The 23317-nt window shown below is 46.1% G+C and overlaps 1 protein-coding gene across 1 annotated transcript in view; it reads left to right on the top strand.

Moving 5' to 3' along the window:
* Positions 1 to 23317, top strand: part of FER1L5 (fer-1 like family member 5) — a 72435-nt gene that overhangs the window by 9617 nt on the left and 39501 nt on the right. The window contains exons 5-15 of the mRNA XM_049784594.1: positions 1566 to 1620; positions 2687 to 2796; positions 4281 to 4409; positions 9322 to 9384; positions 10493 to 10543; positions 10902 to 10932; positions 12792 to 12907; positions 13300 to 13423; positions 13872 to 13924; positions 15800 to 15868; positions 23226 to 23269. Coding sequence (XP_049640551.1) covers positions 1566 to 1620; positions 2687 to 2796; positions 4281 to 4409; positions 9322 to 9384; positions 10493 to 10543; positions 10902 to 10932; positions 12792 to 12907; positions 13300 to 13423; positions 13872 to 13924; positions 15800 to 15868; positions 23226 to 23269 — 845 coding nt within the window. The remainder of the gene's footprint in view (positions 1 to 1565; positions 1621 to 2686; positions 2797 to 4280; positions 4410 to 9321; positions 9385 to 10492; positions 10544 to 10901; positions 10933 to 12791; positions 12908 to 13299; positions 13424 to 13871; positions 13925 to 15799; positions 15869 to 23225; positions 23270 to 23317) is intronic.

The raw sequence follows: 23317 nt of genomic DNA, 5'->3' as shown, positions 1-23317 counted from the left end.
ACCATTCATCTTTACCCACACCCACCATTTTCCTGGCAGAGTAACAGCCCAATTCCTTTACTTTTTTTTTTTTTTTTTTTTTTTTTGCTTTTTCTTTGTTTTGTTTTGTTTTTTTTCGGGCCACACACGTTTGATGCTCAGGAGTTACTCCTGCTAAGTGCTCAGAAATTGCCCCTGGCTTGGAGGGGGGACCATATGGGGACGCCGGGGATCGAACCACGGTCCTTACTTGGCTAGCGCTTGGCAAGGCAGACCCTACCTCTAGCGCCACCCTCACCGGCTTCAAAAGAAAATGTTAACCATTCACGTCTTCTAGACTACTTCTGGTCTGGGCTAAAACTCCTGGGCCTTCTCAAAATGGGTGGGGAGCATATTTTCTCTTCTGCCTGAGGCACAGCAGCCCACCACCACCACACCTAACACCCTCCAACTGAAACATCCAGCTCTACAATTTAACAAGATCAAATTGTTAAACCATGGGGCTGAAGGTAGATTTTCCAAGGAAGTGTTGAAAAAGAAAGTGCTGGATCGGAGCTATGAGCACAGAGGGTAGAGTATTTTGCCTTGCATGCTGCCGCTGCCGTGGAGGGGCGAGATCTGGTTCAATCCCCAGCATCCCATTTTGGTTTCCTGAACCTGCCAGGAGTGATTTCTAAGCACAGAGCCAGGATTAACCCCTTAGCACCACCTGCCGTGGAGCCTCCCACCAAAAAATGAAAAGAGGCCGTAACAATATACCACAGCAGCAGGGCATTTGCCTTGCATGCAGCCGGACCCAGGACGAACCCAGGCTCAAGTTCCCGGCAGTCCTATATGGTCCCCTTGACACCTGCCAGGAGCAGAGTAATCCCTGATGCAATGCTGGGTGTGGCCAAAAAAACAAAAAGAAAAAGGAGGGAGGGAGGGAGGGAGGAAGGGAGGAAGGGAGGAAGGAAGAAAGGGAAGGGAGGGAAGGGAGGAAAGGGAGGGAAGGGAAGGGAAGGGAAGGGGAGGGGAGGGGAGGGAAGGGGAGGGGAGGGAAGGGAAGGGGAAGGGAGGGGAGGGAAGGGGAGGGAAGGGGAGGGGAGGGGAGGGGAGGGGAGGGAAGGGGAAGGGAGGGGAGGGGAGGGAGGGGAAGGGAGGGAGGGGAGGGGAGGGGAGGGGAGGAGAGGGGAGGGAAGGGAAGGGAAGGGGAGGGAAGGGGAGGGAGGGAGGGAGAGAAGTGCTGAACCAAATAAAAATCTTGGGGCCCTCTGAATTCTAAAGATTGAATGAGCAAGTGTGTTAGGAGGTCTTTGGAGGAGTCCCATACATAAGACCCTGAGATGGTGGTTGTGAAGAGAGCTACTGGTATCAGTAGTTCTAGACTGGTTCTAGTCAACTTGCCATCACCTCTTTGTCCTCCCATTGCACACTGCCACATGGCTTGTTCTCCAATTTCCTTCTCTCTGCTGCCTTGCTTGTTCCTCATGCAAGAATCTGATAACCTTCCTCTACCACAGACACATAGGCCCATGTGGCTCACCAGGCTGAGCCAAATTCTGATGTTGTGGCCTAGCCCCTGCCTTTTTCTTCCTTCCCTACAGTGTACTATCACCTTACACGTGGCTTATGTGGTCAAGTGGCATTTTGAGAAAAGAGGTATGTTCTTCCATGGTGCTTGCTCTGCCCTAATCTGAGTTTAACAAGTTTATAAGCACTGACCCCAATGCTTGAGAGGTCACTGGGGAATCTGAGACTTTTTCTCTTGAGTCCCAAACAAAAGGATTATGACCACAGTAGTGTCTGAAAGACAGATATTAGCTGAGGCCATTTACCACCCAATATGTCCTCTTGGCATCGCAGGCCCTAAGATTCAGCTTTAGGGGCCGGAAAGACAGCATGGAGGTAAGGCGTTTGCCTTGCATGCAGAAGGTTATTGGTTCGAATCCCGGCATCCCCTATGGTCCCTCGAGCCTGCCAGGAGCGATTTCTGTGCAAAGAGCCAGGAGTAACCCCTGAGCACTGCCAGGTGTGAACGAAAAACAAAAATCAAAAACAAAAAACAAAAAAAAAGATTCAGCTTTAAAGAGGAAGAAGATGAGGTGGACTATTTCTTTTTTTCTTTTTTTTTTTTTTTTTTTGGTTTTTGGGCCACACCCGGTGACACTCAGGGGTTACTCCTGGCTATGCGCTCAGAAGTTGCTCCTGGCTTCCTGGCTTGGGGGACCATATGGGACGCCGGGGGATCGAACCGCGGTCCGTCCTAGGCTAGCGCAGGTAAGGCAGGCACCTTACCTTTAGCGCCACCGCCCGGCCCCCAGGTGGACTATTTCTAAGAGTTCCCATCTGTGTACAGTGATCCCTCCAGTCATTCTATCTCAAGAATATGACATGGCTGGGCGGGGGATGGGAATGTTCTTGGGAAGTCATGCCGTGCCCTTTTTCTTCATGGTTTTTGTTTGTTTGTTTTGTGACAAGGTGGCCATTGGGGGTAAGATTATTAAATGGGAAGAGAAGGGGACAAATTGATAACTGAACAGCATTTGCATGAAGAGGCCTGGGTTTGATTCCCAGTAAAGCATGGCACCTTACCACCACCACCACACAGCTAAGAGTAACCTCTGAACACCATTAAGTGTGGCTATAAAACATGATGAAATTAGGAAAGCATCTCAAAACCTCCCAAGCCCCAGCCTCTGGATACTCTTCTGAACTGTATTTATAGAGAACGAAGACTTTCTGGGCTTAGCCACTCGCGAAGTAGCCAAGCAGTATCTGATGTTCCCTGGTTCCTCCATGCCAAAGGCCCTGTCCTCTAAACCACAGCATTTTCAGGTGAGACGACTCCTACAGCCGGAAAACTCCTGTGACACCACCCCCACCCCCCCAATACAATCACAGGAAGCCCCTGCCTTTCCCCTTGACTACAGTGGAGAGCTGATGCTGCCTAACACCCTTCAGGAGTCCTTCAGGAGTCTTTCAGGAGTCCTTCAACTGTTGGTCATGCTAGGCTGGCCTTGAATAAGATAAAAGAGAGGGGAAGATTCACAGGTTTCACAATGTGTTCTTGAAGCTGAATCCCATGATTCTCCAACCTTTCAGTGATATGGTGTGTGTGGCTGGCCCCCCAAATGTGATTTCACCTGCATCTAGGCCTGTCCCTTGCCCAGGAGCCTGGCAGGCATCCTCATCTGCTGCTTGCCTTCACTCTACTTTTATGCCCCTTCTCATCCTGTTGACAATTTCTAGCTCTTCATATCCCCTAATGCATCCACTTCTCCAACCCCTTGTTCTCTGGCCTAAACCACAATTCCTCACCTCCATAGATCACCTCAACAGGCTCCCCCAAATTCTTATCCATTCTTCAGAGGGGTTTTTCCAAGTTGTCTTTCTGATTCAGCCATGCTTCTGCTTTAGAATTCCCTTAAAAGAAAAACATGCCAGCCACATCAGGAAAAAATTCAACTGACAGGCCTCTCAGGCTCCAGACAACCCAAGTCCACACATACCCTAACAATACAGCTCCCAACCACCATATCCCTTGCCCTCCTTAACCCACCCCAGGAATGTATGGCCCCCTTCTCAAGTCTCCAGCCACCAGGCTTGGCTCATGCTATTGTGTCCTTGGAATACCTTCTCTCTTTTTGGGATCCAATCACTTTCACCAAGCTAGATACCTACCACAATTTAGATCTCCAATTGCTATACACTCCCCTCCCCCCCCCCCCGCCCTCATGGTCTTGAAGAGGGCAGAATTCAGATCTGTGGGGTTGGTCTGCTCTTATCTCTGAGGGACAGGTAGCACAAAGCTGGGAATAGACCACCCAGCACATTCAGGTGTGGCCCTCGAATAAAATCAGATCTGGAGAGATACAATGCTTAAGGCACTTGCCTTACATACAACTGACCCTGATTCCACCCCAGCACCTCCAAGAATAATCCCTGAGCACAGAGCCAGCAGTAAGACGAGGTAAGGCCCCCAAACAAAACAAACATAAAAGAAAGTGAAGCAAGATCAAATATTCAATTTGTTAAAAAAAAAAAAGACCATAGGTTAAAAATAGAAAAACCCTACAAAACTAAGAAGCCTGAGATGTGTTTTTCTTCTGGAACAAGTTCAAAGGAATTGAGAGGCTCAATTCATAAGATATGACCAGGGCAGTGGAAATGATAGTGCTCAGGAGCAAGGAAGAGGCAAGCCCCCTTTGGCTTGTAAGGCAGTCTTATTCCAGCAAACCGTCCCCCAGGGGTCCTTTCTACCTGCTGAGAGCATTTCTTCTCTGAACAGTTGCTTATCAGAGCCTCTGTTTTCTCTGTAGGTTCGAGTGAGGATATTTGAAGCCCGACAGCTCTTAGGTAACAATCTCAGGCCATTGGTGAAAGTAGTCATCGGAAACCAGGAATTCTACACACACATCAAGATGGGAAGCAACCCTTTCTTCAATGAGGTGAGTGCTGTACCCTTCAGGGATGAAGGATGCACTTGGGCCAAGTAGCCTAGTGGCCTTTGGGCATTTCCTGCAGGGACCTAACATGTAAGTTTTATTGTGTGGTTGTTGATGTTTCAGGGCCAGGGATCAAAACTGGGGACTCACTGAGGCCAGAACTCTCCTGCTGTTCTATAGCCCTGACCCTGGGAATGCATCCAAACTTGGGTATTGTCATGTGTTTGCACTGTGAACATTTTCTGGGTATCAATAGAGGTTCAAATCTTGAGCTGCAAACCCAGGGAAAACAGAAGTAATCTGAAGACCTACATTGAGGGACCAGTGAGTGGTTTTTGGGGGTTCAGTGTGTACATATCAACAATGCCCAAAGGATAAATCAAGGTGGGCCACTAACACAGCTGTGAAATAAAATGTGTGTTTCATCCCTGCTGTGGCAATGTTTCTGTGTCATTGTTTATTTGTTTTTTTATTTTTTTCTTTTGGGCCACACCCAATGATGCTCAGGGGTTACTTCTGGCTTTTGTGCTCAGAAATCACTCCCATGGGGCTGGAGAGATAGCACAGTGGTAGGGCATTTGCTTCACATGCAGCCAACTGGGAGGGACCTGGTTCAATTCTTGGTGCAGAGCCAGGAGTAAGCCCTGAGTGTCACTGAGTGCAGCCCAAAAACCAATCAATCAATAAAGGGCCCGGAGAGATGGCATGGAGGTAAGGCGTTTGCCTTTCATGCAGAAGGTCATTAAATCCCGGCATCCCATATGGTTCCCCGAGCCTGCCAGAAATGATTTCTGAATGTTGGGCCAGGAGTAACCTCTGAGCGCTGTGACTCAAAAAAACCAATAATTAATTAATTAAATAAATAAACAAACAAATAAATAAATAAATAAAGTTTTTAAAAAACAAACAAAAAAGAAATTTTGGGGGACCATATGGGACACCAGGGAATCGGACCGAGGTTCGTCCTGGGTCAGCCTGTTTTTTATTTTGTTTTATTTGTTTGTTTGTTTGTTTTGTTTTGTGGAGCCACACCTGGAAGGCCCTCAGGGGTTACTCCTGGCTCTGAGCTCAGAAATCCCTCCTTGGGGGTGGGGAGGAGGGAGATTTGGGACATTGGTGGTGGGAATGTTGCACTGGGAATGTTCTTTACATGACTGAAACCCAACTACAATCATATTTGTAATCAAGGTGTTTAAATAAAAATATTAATGGAAAAAATTAAATCACTCCTGTCAGGCTCAGGGATCATATGAGATGCAGGGGTTCGAACTCAGGTCCATTTCAGGTCAGCCACGTGCAAGGTAAATGCCCTACCGCTGTGCTATCACTCCAGTTCTGTTTTATTGTTTTTGTTTGTTTGTTTTGGTTTTTGGGCCACACCCGGCGTTGCTCAGGGGTCATTCCTGGCTGTCTGCTCAGAAATAGCTCCTGGCAGGTACGGGGGATCATATGGGACACCGGGATTCGAACCAACCACCTTTGGTCCTGGATCGGCTGTTTGCAAGGCAAACGCCGCTGTGCTATCTCTCCGGGCCGTTTTATTGTTTTTAACTTTTTTTTTTTTTTGGTTTTTGGGTCACACCCGGCAGTGCTCAGGGGTTATTCCTGGCTCTACGGTCATAAGTCGCTCCTGGCAGGCTCAGGGAACCATATGGGATGCCAGGATTCGAACCACCGACCTTCTGCATGCAAGGCAAATACCTTACCTCTATGCTATCTCTCCGGCCCCAACATTTTCCTTTTTTTGGGAGGGGGGGGTTGGGTCACACCTGGCAGTATAGTGCTCAGGGGCTACTCCTGGCTCTATGCTCAGAAATTGGCCCCGGCAGGCTTGGGGCACTATATGGGATGTCGGGATTCGAACCACCATCCTTCTGCATGCAAGGCAAACGCCCTACTGCTGTGCTATCTCTCCAGCCCCTGTTTTTAACATTTTCTTATAAGGATCACACCCAATGGTTCTGGGGTTAATGTGGGGGGATGATGTGGTACTTGGGATCAAACTCAGTACCTTGCAAATGGTAGGCATGCACTAACATTTGAACCATCTACAGCTCTTGTATCTGATACACAATAGAAACCTTGTGAATATTGGATGGATAAATTCATAACTAGAACTAACAAAAGATGAAAGTGGTCTGGGGAAAGAGTTCAAAAGGTCACAGGTTTTCTACATTGAGTGGGGGGAGAGGGAAAGAGGTCAGATCTAAATACCTATCCCCGAAGTCAACAACATAGAATCAAGAGACCCAAACTAACAATAAGCTAAACACAAAATGGACCTGTCGAACTGGTAGTCCTGAGAGCTAGGGGTGCATTCCGGAGAGATAGCACAGCGGCATTTGCCTTGCAAGCAGCCGATCCAGGACCAAAGAGGGTTGGTTCGAATCCCGGTGTCCCATATGGTACCCCGTGCCTGCCAGGGGCTATTTCTGAGCAGACAGCCAGGAGTGACCCCTGAGCAACGCCGGGTGTGGCCCAAAAACCAAAACCAAAACCAAAACAAAAAACAATAAAACTAGGGTGGAGGGAGGTCAATACTTGTGGCCTCCCTAATTTACTGTCACTAAATGAAATACAACTTGTAAGACTTGTAATTCACAATGGTCTCAGTAAAAAAAAAAAATGTCACAAGTTTTATTCCAGACATTGTATGGTCTTCTGAGCACTTCTGAGAATGACCTCTCCCCAGTATTGAGGCACAAGTAGTTCTTAAACACTGTGGGTGTGGTTCCAAATGATACAAATAAAATAAAATCGTCATTTTTTTAAACCATTGCCACGAATTACAGTTTTGATGGGTTTTTTTCCAACTTTTTTTTTTATAACACTGTGATTTATCAAGTTGTTCATAATTGGGGGCCGGAGAGATAGCACGGAGGTAAGGCGTTTGCCTTGCATGCAGAAGGTCAGTCGGTGTCCCACATGATCCCCTGTGCCTGCCAGGGGCGATTTCTGAGCAAGGAGCCAGGAATAACCCCTGAGCGCTGCCGGGTGTGACCCAGAAAACAAAACAAAACAAAAAAAGTTGTTCATAATACAGTTATTTCAGGCAATATGTGTTCAAACACCAACCCAAACATCAGTATGACCATCCTTTCACCAGTATTCCCAGTAACTGATCTACCACCTGGAGGCAGGCACAAACAAATTTACTACATGTTGTTTATTACAACACAAAGGAAACTAGAATGATCAAATATTAGCTCAATTTAAAATGATTGTTATATCACTCCATGAGGTTACTAAAGTCAGTGTCTAAGGATTTAGTAGATTGTCGTTTGGTGTTATTGAGCCTTCTATACTACTGGTTAAGTTCATTGACATGAATTATTATGTAACTTCATCATTAGATTTTCTTAAACACCATGGTTTACAAAGTTGTTCATAATACTGGTATTATCTGGGGGCATAGCTCAGGGATAGAGCATTTGACAGCATAATACTGGTATTATTTCTGATATTCCTAATATTGGTGTTCCAACACTAATCCTATCACCAGTGTTACAATTCCTCCTTCATTGTTTCCAGTTTCCCAACTTTCCCTAAGCCTGCCCTTTGGCTAGCATAAATAATTTACTTACTATTGCTAGCTACAACTAATTGGTAATGGAATTATCAAAAAGAAACTAAAAGAAAATTTGTGAAATCTTTCATATCTCACAGTCAGACAATTAAGTCATTGCTGAAGGTTTATTAAGCTATTGGTTGCTAGTTGAGAATTCTGTGTTATTGGTTTTATTTGTTGAGTTTAGATGGTATCTATAATTTCACATCTAATTTGGTGCATTCCTATTAGAATACCAGTGTTAAAATATGAAGGTGTCACTCCAGGAATTCTAGGATCTGTTGAGCTGGGCCTATGAGGTGACATAATGACAGCTGTGACTCATGATTGTGGCTGCCAGACCTCCCAGAAATATGTAGGCAGGAGATGGTGGGGTGAGAAAAGGTTGCCCTCCCTGTCTCCAAGACCCTGGAGTTCTCATTCCCAGAACCAGCATACCAGGGTTTTTTGGTGGTTAGGTGGTACAGAGATTAGTGGAAACGTGATGAAGTTGGATGATTAACGGGTGGCTGTTGTGAGGTGTGTGTGAGTTTCCAAGGTTTCAACAGAGCAGAGGACTTGCTTCTCCCATCCTGAGATGCCCTAGAGCTATCAGCTTTGACACTGTGTACCTGTGAGTTTTATCAACTTGGCTTGCCTCTCTAAAGAATAAAAAGAATCTATGGAGCTGGCAGATGAGCTGACATGAGTCATGAGTCAGTTCAAATATCTTAATTGGAGGAGAAAAAAAATAACTGGATAGAATGTAGAAAAGGTTGTCAATATCATAATCATGAAGGACAGGTTCTACTGGAGAGAGGGTTAATTTAGGAGAGGCCAGAGATATATAGTACAGTGGGTAGGGCACTTGCAATGTGGCTGACCTGGGTTTAATTCCTGGCATCCTATATGTTCCCTGAGCACCATCAAAGTGATTCCTGAGTGCAGAGCCAGTACTAATTTACTGACGTGGTCCAAAAACAAATTTTTAAAAAAGACAACTAAAGATATTGGTGGTGTGTTCAGAGGCCCACAGCTAGACAGAGCTGTAGCTAGGAGAGTGGCTGGAAGAGAGTAATTGTAGGGAACCTACAGTTTTAGGGGTCCCAAAAATAGAGTGACTCAGGATAAGCTGACTTTGCCAACTTGCCTCTAAGAAAGGAAGTTCTGGTGGCAGCAAAGAGTGGAGAATAATGGGGCTGATGAGGTGGCGCTAGAGGTAAGGTATCTGCCTTGCAAGCGCTAGCCAAGGAAGGACTGAAATGGGCAGAAAAGGCAGAGGTGGGTGTGGGGAGATTCATTGAGCTTCAGGGTGGAAAGTGGTAGAGGAAACAAGATGTATCCCATTTTCTGCATTTTCTGCTTCAGATCTTTTTCCACAATTTCTATCAAGTTCCTGCAAATTTCTTCGATGAGCCCATATTGATCCAGGTGAGGAGTCAGATGAGATAGCTTTGCTTTCTTTAAGGAGGGGTGGTGTTTGGGCCACACCCTGATGCACTCAGGGGTTACTTCTGGTGTTACTTCTGGCTCTGTGCTCAGAAATCACTCCTGGTAGACTCCGAGGACCATATGGGAGGTCAAGGATCAAAACCGGATCTGTCACATGCAAGCCAAACACTCTAAGCCTGCTGTGATAATGCTCCAGCTCCCACAGCTTTGCTTTCTTACCCACCTTAGTTCTTGGAAAATTTTGAGCATCTCTACACTTCAGCCCCCTTTAGATCCAAAATGGCTATAAGTAAGATTCTTTTCTGATCCCACCTCCACTACTGTCTTCAGTCCTAGACAGTTCACTCACCACTATGTATCTATTCAACATACATCATGGAGTTGCTGTTGTGAGGCCCCAAATCAGGCTTAGAAACAAATGATGCAGCCCCTTCCAATGGGCCAGGATTCTCACAACACCAAAAGACCCTTTGGTGCTCCCTCATGTGAGGCAACCCATTCTCTTAGCAGCAAGTCTGGTAATGAGAGAACTTGTGTGTGTCAAGTACCTCTTATGTGGCCAGCACAGGGTGAGGAGAACAGTTCTTCCTGAGCAGTGCTGTGCTCAAGTTTCTGGGAATACGGAAGAGCTTGCAGTGGAAAAGACAGTACTTTGTGAATTGTCCTTTTCCTCATCTATAAAGTGGACATAAAGCCTGATCCTTGAATGCTTCCTCTGAAAATGACAGAAGAAAACTTATGTGGAAGTGTCTACCAATAGGAATGAGAGGAGAGGTGCTGGAGCGATGGTGCAAGCGGTAAGGCGTCTGTCTGCCTTGCCCGCGCTAGCCTAGGATAGCTATTCTCCGGCATCCCATAGGGTCCCCCAAGCTAGGAGCAATTTCTGAGCGCATAGCCAGGAGTAACCCCTGATCGTCACCGGGTGTGGGCCCCCCCCAAAAAAAAGGAATGAGAGGAGAAAAACTGCATGGAAGTTTTAACCATGCTGAGGGCTGAGTAAATAAGGGCCAAGTCAAAATGTGTCCTTAGAATTCCTCTCATAGACATGGGTCTGGGAATAACAGATCTTTCTGGTATTTCCCCACAGGTGATGAATTCTTCAATGTTGAGATTCCAGTCAGAGATCGGGAGATTTCAAGTGAGCACTAGGAAGAGGTTTGGAGAGACAGAGTCTGACCCTGAGCTTCCCACCTGAGTGTAAGATAAAAGACTTGGGTTTTCAGGGGCCAGAGAAATAGCATGGAGGTAAGACATTTGTCTCGCATGCAGAAGGTCGGTGGTTTGAATCCTGGCGTCCCATATGGTCCCCTGAGTCTGCCAGGAGTGATTTCTGAGCATAGAGCCAGGAGTAACTCCTGAGCGCTGCCGGGTGTGACCCAAAAACAAAAACAAAAAACAACAACAACAACTTGGGTTTCCACACAGAAAGTGGACTATAACACATCTTGCTGGAGGCACCGACTAATCTAATCCTTATTGCACTCTTGTCTTTTTAGACAGATGTCGGGTTTATCTACAATTCTCCAGGTGGGTAACCACAATTGCAAAAATTCAAGTTTCTGAGTGAAAAACAGACCAGGTGTTAAAACAAAGTATCAAAAATGTCTGTGTGTTCAGCATACTTGAGGGAAGTATTGGAGAATAGGCATATTCTCTGTATTTAATCTCTCACAGATTTTGTTGTTGCTGTTATGTCATTGTTTTGTTGTTGTTATCATTGTTGTTGTGTTTTGATTTTTTGGGGGGGGGTTTGGGTCACACCCGGCAGTGCTCAGGGGTTACTCCTGGCTCCATGCTCAGAAATTGCTCCTGCAGGCACGGGGGACCATATGGGACACCGGGATAACCAATGACCTTCTGCATAAAAGGCAAATGCCTTACCTCCATGCTATCTCTCCGGACCCCGTGTTTTGAATTTTTGAGCCACACTTGGTAGTGCTCAGTGCTTATTTCTGACTCTGAGCTCAGGGATCATTACTGATGGGACTTGGTGAAGGGGGAGACTATATGGGATATTGGTTTGATTTTTGTTGTTGTTTTTTGGGCCACACCCGGTGATGCTCAGTGTTTACTCCTGGCTATGGCTCAGAAATATCTCCTGGCTTGGGGGACCATATGGGATGCTGGAGGATCGAAACACGGTCCATCCTAGGCTAGCGCACACAAGGCAGACATCTTATCACTGTGCCACCACTCCGGCCCCTATATGGGATATTGGGAATCTAGCCTGGGTCGGCCACATGCAAGGCCTTCTCTGCTGTACTATCTTTTCAGCCCATTCCTCAAGGCGTTTTATCTTATAGTAACATCTTCCTCTGAAAAATTTAAGACATACCTTTGGATCAATGTTCACCCTTTATTGCTGCCTTCGGTTAAAATTTCTGCTAATTTTTGTATTTTATTCTTTTCCCCTTTGTTTCTATGTACTGATGCCACACTCATGACTGTTTGATTTGGGGCACACTCTGCTGAGGGATTCACTCAGTGGCAGGGCTCATGGAGTCCAGGGATGCTGCTGCTTTAGTTGTGGCATCAGGGCACATTCTAGTTGTTGTGTTCAGGGGGTCCCCATAGTGCTCACAAGTATTTGTGTGGAACACACTCTGGCACAGTGCTTGCACACCTTTAGCCATGGGGCTGGCAGAACTTGTGCTTTACAGCTATGGTGATATTTACCCCTAGCTATGCACCAGGGAGCAAAAGTGCCACAGTGTCATGGGTCCCCTAAAATAGAGACACAGAGACAGTACTAGGAGCATGGGGGCAGCACCAGGGCTCATCCTTGGCCTCACCTTTATGTTTTTTTGTTTTTTGTTTTTGGATCACACCCAGTGGCGCTCAGAGGTTACACCTAGTTCTGTGCTCAGAAATCACTCCTGGCAGGCACGGGGATCATATAGGATGCCAGAATTTGAACCACCATCCGTCCTTTGTTGGCCTCATGCAAGGCAAATGCCCTATTGCTGTGCTATTGCTCTAGCCCCTTGGCCTCACCTTTGCCAAGCAAGCTCAAATAATCACTGAGCCATTCCGTGGGACTGGAATGCCTATTATTTGAAACCAGTATGGGTGGACTGAAGTTTTAGCTGAGGTCTTCATGGTGACCCAGTCCTAACCCAACAGAACAGGTGGAAATTTAAACCAGGGGCTGGGTGAAATGCTTTCTGTGTCAGACCAGGAGCATGGTATGATGATTCCTGGGATTGTCCAAAGCCTCTGGGATATTGTCACTGGGAGAAGTGTCTCCTAGTGTCCTCAGTGACAGGACAGGAAGCAGAGTACAACATATGTGCTCCCACAACCCTGTAGCATAGATACCAAAACTGGTCTAAGTAAAGAATTATGGAGTCTGGAGATTAGTCTTCCAAGATGTCTCTGCCTTACAGGTCACATGCTCTTGAGGAAATGGCTAGGCCTATGCCATCCTGATAAGCTCTACTCTGGTTTGCAAGGTTACCTGAAGGTTACCATCTGTGCCCTTGGCATAGGAGATCAGGCCATGGTGAGAGGCTGTGCCCCCAACCCCAGTAACACTTCCTATCCTGATGAGAATCCCTGATACGTGTGTGTGTGTGTGTGTGTGTGTGTGTGTGTGTGTGTGTGTATGTGTGTTTGTATATGTGTTTGAGAAGATTCTACCCATGGCACTGCTCAGGGCAACTGGTGCTTGGGACACTATGCGATGCCAGGGGTCAAACTTCAGTCTCCTACATGCATACCTTGCTCTCCAGCCCTTTGAGTCATCCCCCAGCCCAATGACCACTGGCATTTGTATGCTTTCATTTCCCCACATTCTATCCTGTACCCCACTAAAAGTAGAAGTTTAGGTGATCTTGACTGTAACTTTCTGGTGGTCCTGATGCAATCAGTTCTCAGATCTCTTGATTTCTCCAGGTAGATCAAAGGATGCTCTTTGGGGCTGATCGCACTGACCCTAAGATCTTCAGCTCATCAGTGACACCAATTAACCTCCTCTACCTAGAGTTCCTGATTTACTGCGCAGAAGACCTGCATCTCAGTTAGAATCTGTGTGGGAGGGACGAAGCAGAGCTAGGGTTTCCTCCCCAGGGTACCCCAGATTCTCACGAAACACTTTCCTTTCATTTTGAAACTAACCTAAAATTTGGGGTGGGTAAAAGTTCCCCCAAAATTGTTTGAGAAATGCCAATTAGGTGTTGGCTTTTTTGAGTGGACCCAATTAGACGTTGGCTTTCTTGTGTCAAGTTGATGAGGATATAGGCCTCTGACACATCCTTGATAGCCAGATGAAGAGTCAAGGCTCCCTCTGCCATCCCAAAAACCTGTACTCATGGTGTTCCATGATAGCTGGGCTACATAGAGAAAGCATGGAAGGGTGGGACACACCATCAAACAAAGGCAGAGTCTGTTCAAATTTCTTTTACCTTTCTGTTTCCTTCCTTTAAAAATTCTGCCATCTCAAAAAACTTTTACCTTCTTGTTCATAGCAGCTGGCCAGTTAGTGAGTCCTATGTTGGAGGTGGAAATGTTTGGGGAAAAGGTAAGTGTCAAAGGGTATGAAGGAAAAAAAATAGGTTGTTGGGGGAGAGCCTAGGATTCCTTTTTTGTTTTGTTTTGGGGGCCACACCTGTCAATTCTTAGGGGTAACTCTTGGCTCTGCCCTAAGGATTTATTCCAGTGGTGCTCAGGGGACCACATGAGATACCAGGATCAAACTCATGTTGGCTATCACTTCAAACCCAAGCCCAGAAATTGTATCCTAGTGTTTTCATTAATGGGTGGTAGGTTGCCTTGGATTAGAATCTCTACCTTAGTCACAATGTGCTAAAGTGAATGAGCAGATGAGAGAAAAAAAAAAAAAAAAAGAACACACTTGCAAATGATTGACATTAAACCATTTCCCTCTGGAAATGGGCCATTTTCTAATTTTCTACATTTTCTAATTTATAAATGAAGGACTCTTAACCTACCATAAATCTCTGTGAAGTTCTCTGGACTCTTTTTTTTGGTGGAGGTGGGGGACACACCTAGCAGTGTTCAGAAATTGCCCCTAGCAGGCTCAGGGGACCATATGGGATGCCAGGGATCAGACCTGGGTCTGTCCTAGGTTGGCTGTGGTGCAAGGCAAATGCCCTACTGCTGTGCTATCACTCCAGCCCCTCTATGGGCTCTTTAGAGAGTAGAATTTTCCAAAGTGTGCTGATGGAAAAAAAAAAAAAAAAGAAATCCTATATTCAAATCTGAAAATGCTGGACTAAACATGAATAGGTTTATCTCAATTCATACAGCCATAATTTACCACTTATTCTACTGTTAGAAACATTTAAATCCAGCTCTAGGTTGGGGGAGGGAGATGAGTGTGCAATTTTTGGTAGAAGTACACAAGGATTAGTGGACATATATTTAAACCACCACTCTATTTCCCAATGAGCAGGTAGGATATCCTAGAGCTAGAGAAGGTGACCTTGGTTAGTAGATGACATACATCTTTCAAAAATGTTTTCTAGGGGCTGGAGTGGTAGCACAGTGGTAGGGCTTTTGCCTTGCATGTGACTGACCCAGGATGGACACAGGTTCGATCCCCAGAACCCATATGGTCCCATGAGCCTGCCAGAAGCAGAGTAGCCCCTGAGTGCTACTGAGTGTGGCCCCCCTCCAAAGAAAAAGAAAAATGTTTTCCAGTTTTTTAATTAACCAGTTTAGAACCTGAGAACAGAATAGTGGGTATGGCACTTGCTTTGCACATGGCCCAATCTGGTTCAATTCCAGCATCCAGATGGTTCCGCAAACACTACCAGGAGTTATTCTTGAGTTCAAAGCCAGCCAGGATACTAACCCCAGAGTATCACTGGATATGGCCCCCCAAAATCAAAACCAACAAAAAAGTTTAATAAGTCTGATTAAAGCACTGGAAAGATATTATAATGGATAAGGCACTTGTTTGCACACATTTTTTTTTTTACATTTTTTTTTTTAAGGCTAGTCAAGTGAAGCAGTGGGAGTGGAGAAGGAACAAAGAAATCTATGACTGGCTGTGATCAATTAATTGTAAACACCACTGCACTCACTGCACTTGTTTGCACACATTTAACTAGTCCTATTTTCTGCACCACATATGGTCCCCCAAGCACTGCCAGGAGTGATCCTTGAGTGCAGAGCCAGGAATGAGTCCTGAACACTGTGAGGTATAACCCCAAAACAAACAAACGAAAAAATACTAAATCAAATGAAAGCTGGTTTCAGGAAAAGACTGGAGCAGGGAGTGCACACAGGATTGAAGTTACAGCCAATGAGCTGCTGTCAGGTGTCTAAGACTAGGGATTCCCAAACTATGTTTCAGATGTGTTTGTCATGTCCTGAAAACAGGGAGAGGTAAGGACAGGCCAGCATTGATATTGCTTTGGGATCTTTCCAGCTCACAACAAGGATGCTGAAGGAAACAGAGAATCCCATATGGAACCAAATCCTTATCTTCCAGGTTCAGGTATGTCTATTACAATGTGCCTGCCCCTTCCTGCTGCTCAGTGTAAGGGAAATCAGATTGTTAGTATAGGGGTGTACGTTGTTTTAAATTAAATATAAAATCTGGGTCCGGGAAGGTGGCGCTAGAGATAAGGTGTCTGCCTTGTAAGCGCTACCAAGGAACGGACCGCGGTTCGATCCCCCGGCGTCCCATATGGTCCCCCCAAGCCAGGGGCGATTTCTGAGCACATAGCCAGGAGTAACCCCTGAGCGTCAAACGGGTGTGGCACAAAAACAAAATATATATATATATATTATATATATATTATATATATATATATATATATAAAATCTAAAGTCCATGTGTCTGGGTAAGGCCTTCCTCAGCACGGCGCCTCTAGGCCTTTCCGCTGGCAGGTTTGAAGATGCAGGATTAAAGCAGAGAAATAATCACAAACAGTCAGTTGAAGTTTCAGGAGTCAGCAAACTTTATTCCAAGGCCCTAACCGCCATGTGCATTTCCTCAGATGGCTTCTATGCTAAGCCTTTTCCAAGAAGCCACTTCCCTGCTCCTTCTCTGGCTCTCTCTACCTATGTCTCTCATTCAGCTGCTCCCCATCCTTCCTTGCTGCCTCTTTGCCCACTGGCAGCTCCTGTTTAATAATTTCTGGGCCTCTTCTCTCTGGCTCTCTTACTCTTATCCTCTCTCTCCCCCAGACAGACTCCTCTACCAGATCATTCTAGGTGTGGGCGGTTCTGATCATTCAGGTGGAATAAACAAGTTGGGGGAGGGGATATCCACAGGTATGGATAGAAAGTAGGAGCCAAGAAGTACAGGGTGGGAAACACTGCCTTATAAGGAAGACCAGAATAATTTATGGGAAATTTTACTTTACTTATTCAGTATTAGTAGGTAAATCAGCCATACAACTAAACTTTTTAGAGAGCTTAAATACGCCCTTTCAACCATATTAAAAATCATCACAGGAGGGATCAGAGCAGTGGTGCAAGACATAAGGCATCTGCCTTGCATGCTCTACCCTAGCTCCCATATGGTCCCCCAAGCCAGGAGCAATTTCTGAGCGCATAGCTAGGAGTAACCCCTGGGCGTCACCAGGTATGGCCCAAAAACCAAAAAAAAAAAAAATCACCACGGGGGGGGGGGGCACCGCAGTGGTAGCACATTGTTAGGGTGCTTGCTTTGCATGTACCTGACCCAGGACGGACCTGGGTTCAATCCCGATATCCCATATGGTCCCCCAAGCCAGGAGTAGTGATTCTGAGCGTATAGCCTCAGTAACCCTTGAGCATCACCTGCTGTGGCCCAAAACAGAAAAACAAAAACAAACAAACAAAAAATCACCACCAGGGCCAAAGTATAACACAGTGGGTAGAGTGGTTGCCTTGTATTAAACCCAGGTTTAATCCCTGACATCCTATATGGTACCCCAAGCCTGCCAGGAGTAATTTTGCAGTACAGAGCCAGAACTAACCCCTGAACACTACCAGGTGTGGTCAAAACCTTCCCCAAAAGTCACCATGAGGGGCCTAGAATGATAGTGCAGTAGGTAGGGCTTTTGCATGCAACCAACCCATTTTATCCCCAACACTAAATATATAGTTCCCTGAACGCAGAGTCAGGAGTAACAATGAGCACAGCTGGATGTGACTCCCCAAAGAAAGCAAAATAAAAAAATGTCAAAACAGGACTTGAGAAATAATACAGGGATTAAGGCACGTGCACTGAATGCTGCCGACCTGTTTGAGTCCCAGCACCCTGTGATCCCATGAGCATTGCTGTGTGCAGCTCTGGGAGGCCCCAAGCATCACCAGGGTAATACAAGTATCCCTGGCACTGCAGGGCCCTCACCACTCCACATCCTTGGGCTCTTGCATTAAACTTCTGGCCAAGTCAGAAGACAATCACCAGTCTCCAGAGCAGCACTTGGGAGATCTCACAATAAATTGTTCTAAAAGCAAAAGTGGGCCAGAGAGATAGCACAGCTGTAGAGCAATTGCCTTGCAAGCGGCCAACCCAGAACCAAAGGTGGTTCGAATCCCAGCATCCCATATGGTCCCCCATGCCTGCCAGGAGTGATTTCTGAGCAGAGAATCAGGAGTAATCCCTGAGCGCTGCCAGGTGTAGACTCCCCCACAAAAAAAGCCAAAACCGGCTGGAAACATGCTATAGCAGATAAACTCATGCTGATATGGGTTTAATCCCTGCCATACCAAAGGGTCCTCCAAGTTCACCAGGAGTGATTGCTGAGTCAGGGGTAAACCTTGAGCATTGCTGGTGTGGCTCTAAAACCATATAGAAAAATTGGGGGTCAGATCAATAATAAAGTAATAGGGCATTTGCCTTGCACATAGCTGACTCAGATTCGATTCCCCAACATCACATATGGTCTCCTGCACACCCCACCACGAGTGATTCCAGAGCTCAGAGCCAAGAGTAACTCCTGAGCAATTCTGGATGTGACCCAGAAACCAAAATAATAAGGAGAATAATTAATAAATAAAATTCAAGGGGTTTTGAGGGGTGGAAGAGTCAAAACAAGGCTATCTATTTTTATCTGGGGCTCTCTGGCTCTCTGCTCTGGGTTCACTTCTGGATAGGCTCTAGAGATTGAATACATTTAATTAATTTAACTACAGCAAACAGCTGTAGTTTCTCTGATTGCATTTTCTAATCTTTGAGGCCACGTCCCTAAATATAATTATGGTTCTTTGTTAATGGCCTGGTGACTGTACATGAATATGAGCTACATGTTCCTATGAGCTACACAGAGTAGGGGACTGTTTGTCTCTATTAAAGGGCCCCAATACATTTTGTACTCTGCTTTCACAACCTTTCAGGTTTCCTCAGCTTTCTCCTGGCAGTGTGGATGTGAGCTCAATGTGTGTAGTATAGGACTGAGCAGCTGGTAGCACAGAGGCTGCCGCACTGTGAGCACAGATGCAGGGTCACTGTCTGGCACCCAAGAGCATGCTACTTTCCTCAAACCTGACACTTGTATGATATTCAGTTACCCAATGAACTTTAGTCTTTCTTCATTTTGCTTCTAGAAACTTCCCCAGTCTTCCCACTTTCTTTTATTTGGAAAGAGATCAGATCATCCAAGGGCTATTCACTCTGCTACTCGATCCAATTGTGTGTACTGGTCTGTTCAGCGTTCGTGCCTGATGATACGTGCTTCTGTGTGGTGCTAGGGACACACAGTCAAGATGTGGGAGAAATGGGTGGGAGTGAGACAGACAGTGGCAGATAGACTCAGGGCTTCTCTAAAGAGATCATGCAAGGGGCCGGAGAGATAGCATGGAGGTAAGGCGTTTGCCTTTCATGCAGAAGGTCATCGGTTCGAATCCCGGCGTCCCATATTGTCCCCCGTGCCTGCCAGGAGCAATTTCTGAGCATGGAGCCAGGAGTAACCCCTGAGCACTGCCGGGGGTGACCCAAAAACCACAAAAAAAAAAAAAAAAAAAAAAGAGATCATGCAAAACATGAGCTCTAGGACCTGAGTCAGTACAAGGATTAAGGTATTTACAATGCACAAGGTCAACCCTAGTTCAATCCCTAACACAGCATTTGATGATCTGAGCACCCCGGAGGACCATAGAGCATGGGTCAGACACAAAGTAAAGGGGCCGAAGAGACAGCATGGAGGTAAGGCATTTGCCTTGCATGCAGAAGGTCAGTGGTTCAAATCCTGGCTTCCCATGTGGTCCCCTGAGCCTGCCAGGAGCGATTTCTGAGCATAGAGCTAGAAGTAACCCCTGAACGCTGCCAGGTGCAACCCAAAAACCAACCCCCCCCCCAAAAAAAAAGAAAGAAAGGGAAAGAAACAAAGTAAAATATATGCTCCAGCTCTTTAAACTATTTCCCTGGTTCCAAAAATCAACATTTTTTTTCCTATCATACTCATAAGCTCCACTTCTTGGGTGATTTCTTAAAGGAAGACATGATGTTAGAAGGGGCTTAGGCCACATGACCCATCTTTGCCAAATGGTCCCTCCATCTTCATGCTCAGCTGTCTTGAGACTAAGATTCTGCAGTACTGGCCATGTTCCTCCATCACTGGAAGACTCAAATGTCAGATCACCCCTGCAGTCTCATCCATTTTCCACATAACACAGGCTCCAGGGAAGCTGTCTGGATTCAGGCCTGCTGCCCTCTGCTCAAGGGCAGAAGGACTAGCACTTAGCAGGCTTTGTAGCTAGCTGGTCAGGGTGCCAAGAAGACTGGCTGTAGTAGGGGCTGCTACAAACAGCAGTAACACTCCATCAAACAAGGACCTCAGAGCAGGAGGGGGAGTTAAAGCAAAGACCTAGGAAAAGGAAGGAGATTGTGAGTATCTCCTCCCCCAACTTCTTATTTATCCCACTTGAATGATCAGAACTACCCACACCTGGATGGGTGAGTAAAGGAGGCTGACTTTTGGGGAGAGAGGGATTAAGAAGGAGAGTTAGGAGGCCAGAAGATAGCATGGAGGTAGGGCATTTGCCTTGTGTGCAAAAGGACAGTGGTTCGAATCCCACATCCCATATGGTTCCCTGATCCTGCCAGGAGCGATTTCTGAGTGTAGGGCCAGGAGTAACCCCTGAGCGCTGCCGGGTGTGACACCCCCCCCCCAAAAGAAGGAGAATTAGAGAGAGAAGTAAGGCAGAAGCGAGAATCAACAGTGAGATTCAACAGAGAGATTCAGTATCAGATTCAGCAGCAGCAGTTGAGCATCAGCAAAGAAGAAGCAGCAGTAGCATTAGCAAAGGGAATCAGTCAGCAAGGAAGTCTGGGGGAAAAAAAAAAACAACTGAAAGGGAGATAGAGGCTGAGAGAGCCAGAAGGTGTAGAAAGTAGCTGCTAGGAAAAGGCTCAGCATAGAAGCCATGTGAGGAAATGTATATGTTAGGTTAGGACCGTGAAATAAAGCTGGCTGACGCCTGGAACTTCATCTGTCAGCTTTGTGAACTTCTCCACCCTCACCCTGCAACTTTCAGACCTGCCAGGCTATAGGGGCTGAGGGAGCCGGGTTGAGCCCAGAAAGGCCTCACCATCTCCAACCAACTCTAGGACTCTTTAATTTATATTAAAACACCAGAAAACTTCATATCTCTCTCTCCCTCCCTCCCTCCCTCTCTCTCTCTCTGTCTCTCTCTCTCTCTGTCTCTCTCTCTCTCTGTCTCTCTCTCTCTCTCTCTCTCTCTCTCTCTCTCTCTCTCACACACACACACACACACACACACACAACTGTGCTTAGGGTTTTATTCCTTGTTCTGCACTCAATGATCACTCCTGGCAGTTGTGTGGGACCATATGGGCTACCCAGAACTGAACCTGGGTCAGCTAAAAATGCAGCAAGTGCCTTTCTGGCTGTTCTACTACTTGAGTCCCCACAGGCAGGAGAATTCTTAGTGTGATAGGTGTCAAATTAGATGGTTAGAAATTCCCATTTTCAAGATTCCTAACCTTTAAAGATGGGGCTGCCATAGGCTAGAGTGATAACACAGGGGGTAGGGCCTTTGTCTTGCATGTAGTCAACCCAGGTTTGATCCCCAGCATCCCATATGATCCCCTGAGCTGCCAGGAGTGATTTCTGAGAGCAGAGCCAGGAGTAACCTCTGAGCACCACTGGGTGTGTCCCAAAAACCCAAAAATATAAATAAATAAAAAGTTGGGGCTGCCAGACAGGTCCCATGTCTCCTCTTTCACTGCAACAAACCAGCTGCTCCTGTGTAGAGCACTTTTCTGTGATATACCACAGCATCTCCAGATAAACATACAAAAAAGAGGGACTGGGAGGATACTCAGTCATTCTTTATTAACTACCATGAGAAATTAAAAAAAAAAAAACAGTGAGAGGAACTGGGTCTCAAGCTTCAACTTTCGTTGTAGTTTTGTTTTGTTTCGGGACATAATATGTCATGTGTGCACTGGGTACTCCTTAAATAAATAAACACTCCTTAAATTCTAGAAAGATAATTCTGAGGGAAGACACTTACTTTGCACATGGTCAACACTCATTCCATCTCTGGCACTGTATATGATCTCCTGTGCATCACCAAGAGTGAGCCCTGAGAATCAAGGGCAAACCCTGAGAATAGAATGGTGTGGGCCAAAAACCAATCAAACGAATTTTGCTTTCTGAAGTGGAAGAGATGGTACAGATTTTTGGCTTGCATGAGGATTGATCTAGGTTCAATCTCCAGTACCAAATATGGATCCTCAATTATTGTCAGAGGTCACTCCCAAGCATAGAGACAAAAATAGCAACCTCTGATCATTGCTAAGTGTAGCCCAAACACTCAATTTCCCAACCTTCCCCCTCAAAAAAAAAAGTTTACTGCTAAGATTGAAGAGATAGTTCAATATATAGAGTGCATGGTCCCCCAAGCTCTGCCAAAAATAATCCCAAACCCAGAGCAGGGAGTAGCTCCCAAGCACCACCCTCAAGCACCACCCTCAAATAAATAAATAGTTTATATTTTGGATTGGAGGCCATGCCAATCTATGCTCAGGGACTACTCCTGATTCTGCACTCAGTAATCACTCCTGGAAGTGATCAAGGAAACCATATGGAATGCAAGGAATTGAATCCTCGTCATCCAGCTGCAAGGCAACTGTTCTAATCACTGTACTATTATTCCAGCCCCATCAAATAAATAAACTTAAAAAGGGGCCGGGAAGGTGGCGCTAGAGGTAAGGTGTCTGCCTTGCAAGCGCTAGCCAAGGAACGGACTGCGGTTCGATCCCCCGGCGTCCCATATGGTCCCCCCAAGCCAGGGGCGATTTCTGAGCACATAGCTAGGAGTGACCCCTGAGCGTCAAACGGGTGTGGCCCAAAAACCAAAAAAAATAAATAAATAAAATAAACTTAAAAAATAATTTGACTGGGGCCGGGCGGTGCTAGCCTTGGACGGACCGCGGTTCGATCCCCCGGTGTCCCATATGGTCCCCCAAGCCAGGAGCAACTTCTGAGCGCATAGCCAGGAGTAACCCCTGAGCGTCAATGGGTGTGGCCCAAAAACCAAAAAAAAAAAATAATAATTTGACTGCTAGACATTATGAATAAATTATAGCCCCCTAAAACATGTTTCAGTAAACATAGTTGGGGTGGGCCCAGGTCTTATGGGTTCTGGAAATCATGAAATTAAGGGGCAATGTGAAGAAAAAGTCTACCAAATTTAGGACACAGCCCGAAACACCACCCAGGGAAGGGTCACTGCAACAGGGAGTCTACAGCCAAAGGTGGTTTAGCTTCCAACATGGCTTATGGGGACTGAACAGATCCTGAAGTACATGCTCAGAACTTCCTAGTCAGCTCAACCTCCACGAGGAGCATCTGATCATGTCCACCTTTCCTCTCACCTTTCCCTGGCAGATGCCCTGTCACACTAGCTACATCAAGTTCAGAGTCCTGGACTGGTGAGTACCTGGATGGTGGCTGGAAAACATGGGAGGAAAACTGAACCC

Source organism: Suncus etruscus, chromosome 12 (genome assembly GCF_024139225.1).
Source record: "Suncus etruscus isolate mSunEtr1 chromosome 12, mSunEtr1.pri.cur, whole genome shotgun sequence".
NCBI classification, from domain to species: domain Eukaryota; kingdom Metazoa; phylum Chordata; class Mammalia; order Eulipotyphla; family Soricidae; genus Suncus; species Suncus etruscus.
The sequence above is the reverse complement of the archived record's forward strand: the minus strand, read 5'-3'. Positions and strand labels throughout refer to the sequence as shown.